Here is a 5,247-nt window from a genome sequence, read left to right as displayed (position 1 = left end):
CCATCTTTGGTTTCCTTATATGCCTTTCAAAGCAAGAATGATTGATACTTAGTTTACTAATTTAAGAATAAATATCCATACAAAACATGGATCGGGATCGTCTGCAGTGCGGGGGTCTGCTATAGATTCTGTAGCACAGCCCCATATTTTGACATGTGGTAGATTATAGTATCAGTATTTAAGATAAAACCATTTGATATATACCAAATCATGAAAACCATATGTAATACTAAATACCATATCAAATACTCGTATTAAAATATCGAGTATATATACATAAAAGGCAAATATAGCAAAGATATTGTATCGAAACCGTACCAAATAAAAACCACTTCAAACTAGTGTAGTATCAGTATTGAAATTATAGGAATTTTTTTCAATACAATATCGATATTGACTCTTGACCAACTGTACCATACCAATTACCTGTACCGTATCAAATTAACTATACTTTGATTAGTTAATAAGCATTATACATGATTCAAAGTATCAGATCAGAAGTGGTGGAGGTTGATGCGGAATTGGCCAACCCTATTTCTGATCATGTCCTATTATCCAACCACTTTTTTTAATCGGCTATGAATGCAGTTATGTCTTCATTGTTGGTATTATTATTTGTAGCATTTTTTCAAGTATGGTACTGTTTCCTCAACGGAGACCCATGTCACCCATCCCTTGTCTTATTCCAATTTTTTATTTTTAAATTAACCTTAGGATGGATACCCTAAACAAACAATAATAATTGAATCATTTATTATTTTAGTCTAAACCCATAGGCACACGTAACCATAACGGGTCTGAATGGTCACTTGATCCTTACCTAGCTCAATCTATAAAGGGCAGATTGAAATCCATTTTGAGTATCTCGCAGCAGCAGCAACCAAACCTGAGGACCTGAGGTAGCTCTCTCCTTTTTCATAGTTAGCTTCCTTTCTGCATGGTAGAAAGAGCATCTTTCTCCCCTAGTCTGGTTTTTCAAGCCCATTTGAGATATTATAGTATTTTTGTATTTGTTCATTTTATTTCATTACATTGGTCTTTCGTTGTGTTTGCTAAATATAGTTTCGAAGTTTTTTTTTTTTTTTTTTGCAATTTTGATAGTTTTTTTACGGAGTTATTCATATCTTCTCCATTGAAGAGTAATCCAAATCATGTTTACATATTATGACATGAATTTGCTACTTGAAAAATTTGGGTCTTATCTCCTTAGCATGATTTGAGAAAGTGTTCGTATCTTCTCCGTTGAGTAGGATTTCAATCTATGATGTTTGCATGTTTTGACATTATTTTCTAACGTGAAAAATTTGGGTTGAAATCCTTTGCATATATACTTTGACATATTTACCATATTTTTAATAATATGATTTTCTTTCTTAAAAAAAAAATGATTTTCTATTTATTCAAAAAATATATATATAATTGTATGAGATTAATGTCTAGACATACCTAGTCGGACACACGAGATGATTTCACTATATCTAATGCAATTATTCAAGGCAGTTGAGCAACATGATCACTATAGCAAAGTTGCTTCTTGTGACCCCAAACTACGCATAATTTAAGCAATTTGGTTGATTAGTCAACCTTGCCTCTTTTTTTTTTCGGTTATTGCCGAATTAGAAGATGATACCTTATGTATATCGTCTCAAATTTCAAGTTTTAACTTGATAATTCATTATGTATTGCATAATTTCCTTTGTTATTAAACACGTACTCAAAAATCATCCAATGATCATGAGTGGTTAAAATTTTTTCTTCACAATTTCTAAACAAGTTCAGTTTCTTTCACTCTTTCCTTGATTTGGTCAAAATATGACAGAAACTTTTCCAGAAGTTGTTTTTATATTAATCTCCATCATGATTAATCTCTTTTACAGTGGACGAAGCCTTGGTGCTAGTAATGGCTGCAGCGATGGGAGAAGTTGGGTCATCCGTTGTGATGGTGACACTTGGCAGTTTGATTTTGTGGTGTGTATGGAAATTGTTGGATTTCTTTTGGTTGCAACCCAAGAAGCTGGAGAGGCTTCTAAGGGAGCAAGGCTACGATCTCACTCCATACAAGTTTCCATTTGGGAACATGTTTGACTATGCGAAGATGCAAATGGAATCTGAGTCAAAGCCTATCAAAATAACTCATGCAATTGCTGAACGTGTGGCTCCTTGGAACCTTCAGATCATCAAGACTTACGGTATGATTATCTCTTACGTATCGTGGCTTACACTAGCACTCTTATGTGTCCTATAACATCTTTATGTGGGAGAGGAGAGAGATAAACATAGGGATACTAACGTAGATTGCACTCTTAGACATAGACCACTACTCTTTTAATAGAATAAGGAATTTAACTATTCATCTATTTCATTAAGCCATGTGAAAAAATAAATTATTTTATTTGTCAATTATTGAATTTTTTTATTACTATAATCAATAATTAAAAATTGCAGGTAAGAAGTCTGCGTTTTGGATTGGAACTTGTCCACATGTGCACGTTATGGATCCTGGTCTTGCGTATGCCATTCTCAATGACAAATCTGGTATCATTAAGAAGCCTGAATTGGATCCCATCATCAAGATGATGGCCTATGGGATTTTTAACTACGAGGGAGATAAATGGTCCATGCATAGAAGGATTATGAACCCGGCCTTCCATTTAGAAAAGTTGAAGGTATTTTTCTTTTTGAGATTGTTTCATGATAGTTCATCAGTTAGTTACATGTCAAATTTCAAAACTTGATTCAATCAAATATCCTCTAGTGCGCGTATAAATTATTATTAATATTTTTGCAGTTCATGTCAGCTGCAATTAATACAAGCACAAGGGATATGATCAATGGTTTGCTAAAGGTGGTTCCATCAGAGGAGTATAGTGAAGTAGATGTTTGGCCTTATATGGATACTTTAAGTGCAGATGTTATCTCTCGGACACTGTTTGGCAGCAGCTATGAAGAAGGGAAACGGATTTTCCATATTCAACATGAGCAAGCCGAGCTTGGAGCGGTTCTTCTTCGATCCATATACGTCCCAGGCTATAGGTATAGTTAAGTTATTTTATTTTTACTGTTCTAGGAGTTTCATCCAAAAGCATGAGAACTGATGACTGAAGAGAAAGTTCTTTTTTCTCTCTTCATTGTGGTGAAGGAAAACTCAGTCCTTTATATGGAGTGAAAAGAAATTTAGTGAAAAAATTGAATTTAAAAATTATCTTATAATTATCTCTTACAAAATAAGTATTGAATCCTTGCCTCAACATTTTGTGCACAGATATATGCCCACAAAAGACAATAGAAGAATGAAGGAAACTAATGCGGAAGTGAACAGTCTTTTGACACATATCATCAATAGCAAAGTAAAAGTTCTGAAAGCAGGAGAGAGTCACAAGGATTTACTATCCTTGCTGCTAGAATCCTTCTACCAAGATCAAGGAAAGATAACTATTGAAGATATCATTGGACACTGTAAGGTATTCTACTTCGCTGGGCAAGAGACTGTAGCAGTTTTGTTGACATGGGCAATGGTTGTATTAAGTTTGCACCCAGAATGGCAAGTCCGTGCAAGGGAAGAGGTCTTTCAAGTCTTTGGGAATGAAAAGCCATATTGGGATGGACTAAACCAACTCAAAATCGTAAGTATATATTTACTTATAACCATGGTTCTAAATCTCGGCCATCTTGGCTAAAATTTCAAAAGTTTCAGCGATCTCAGTGGACCCCGAGATGGAACCCGATTTGTGAGAAATTTCAAAATTTTTTAGAAAAAAATACTTAATTTCGGCCCAAATTTTGTCTCGAATTTATAGAAATAGGCAAAAAGAAATCTGGTTTCGAGACGGTCTACAATCCGAGATTTTGTTTCTTGCCTAGTTCTCAATTCCATGGCTCATAGATATAATATGGCTTAATTTTCTAAATTTTCTAACACAAATATATTGCAGATTCCAATGATTTTGTTAGAGCTGCTTAGATTATATCCACCAGCACCAACTCTCCTTCGGTTTACCAACAAGGACTTTAAACATGGAGATACAACTCTCCCAGCTGGAGTAGAAATTGTTATACCTACAGTCATTTTTCATCATTCTAGTGAATTCTGGGGTAAAGATGTAGATGAGTTCAAACCAGAGAGATTCTCAGAAGGAGTTGCTAAAGCTACAAACAATCAATTTTTATTCTTCCCATTTGGTGGGGGCCATCGGATATGCATTGGGCAACAATTTGCCATGGTTGAAACAAAGTTGGGTTTGGCAACTATTCTACAACGTTTCGCATTTGAGCTGTCTCCATCCTATACTCATACTCCTGCCAACATTATTACACTTCGTCCACAGCAAGGCGTTCATCTCAAATTACGTAGACTGTAGCATCAGCTGCAGAGTCACAACCACTAGTACTTATGATACTAAACCTATCATCAATAATGATCATAAGTACTATCATTTCAATGTTTGTGTGGTAAATAAATGATGGGAGAACGAACGTGAGCATCTTCAGTGCATGAAGTAGGGAAAAATGCAGTCTTTTGTGTCCATCTATGTCTGAATGTAGAGCCACGCAAGTGGGCAGCGGGGTTCTTTCTCCTATGAATGAATCTATTGTAACTTTTTTTTGTTTGTTTGCTTTGAATCTTCTTGTAAGCAATAAATCATTGAAAATAAATACACTATAATTCCACCAACAAATTTCTATTGTTTCAAATAAACTCTACTAGTAGCTCTAATTTTCTATTTTAATTAGTTTGTAAAGCAAAGAGTTATAGTCAGTTGCATGTATGGATCTGCAATCTTAGAAAACTTTTGATGGTTTCAATTTGTTGACATGATCGGTAGGTTTCACAACCAATTTATTGAAAGAAAATTAGTTATGATAATAGGTAAAGTGGGTTGATTGCAAAGGATCGTGGAGAGGTCGAAGGATCAATTCCTATAGGTCTCAAGGTATTCGACCTTCTAACGATTCCTCGAAATCAATCCACTTTGCAAGCGAAAGAATAAAAGACATTGTACCCTCAATCGTTACCAGTTTGCTTTCTTTTCTCTTTATTTTAGAGGGTAAAGATAAGGAGTTCATTCAATGTAAGCAGCAGGAAAGGTATGGGTAAGAAGACTCTTTGATCTATTTTAGCTGAAAAAGAAAGGTAAAGGATTAAAGTCTTACACTTCCCTCTTACAGATTTAATGGCCATCAAGCCTATTGGGTCATGACATCAATTATTAAGATAAGAGATGATAAATGCACAAAGAAACAGAACCA

At 34.7% G+C, this 5,247-nt stretch overlaps 1 protein-coding gene across 1 annotated transcript; it reads left to right on the top strand.

The window, feature by feature from the left end:
- Positions 1-862: 862 nt before the first annotated feature.
- Positions 863-4,435, top strand: LOC122060158 (cytochrome P450 72A397-like). The gene is made up of 6 exons (XM_042623346.1): positions 863-899; positions 1,878-2,189; positions 2,446-2,666; positions 2,789-3,033; positions 3,263-3,623; positions 3,933-4,435. The coding sequence occupies exons 2-6, from the start codon at positions 1,901-1,903 to the stop codon at positions 4,356-4,358; spliced, it is 1,542 nt and encodes a 513-aa protein (XP_042479280.1). The 5' UTR covers positions 863-899; positions 1,878-1,900; the 3' UTR covers positions 4,359-4,435.
- Positions 4,436-5,247: the final 812 nt, after the last annotated feature.

Source organism: Macadamia integrifolia, chromosome 13 (assembly GCF_013358625.1).
Source record: "Macadamia integrifolia cultivar HAES 741 chromosome 13, SCU_Mint_v3, whole genome shotgun sequence".
Taxonomy (NCBI): domain Eukaryota; kingdom Viridiplantae; phylum Streptophyta; class Magnoliopsida; order Proteales; family Proteaceae; genus Macadamia; species Macadamia integrifolia.
This window is presented reverse-complemented; position numbering and strand designations above follow the sequence as displayed.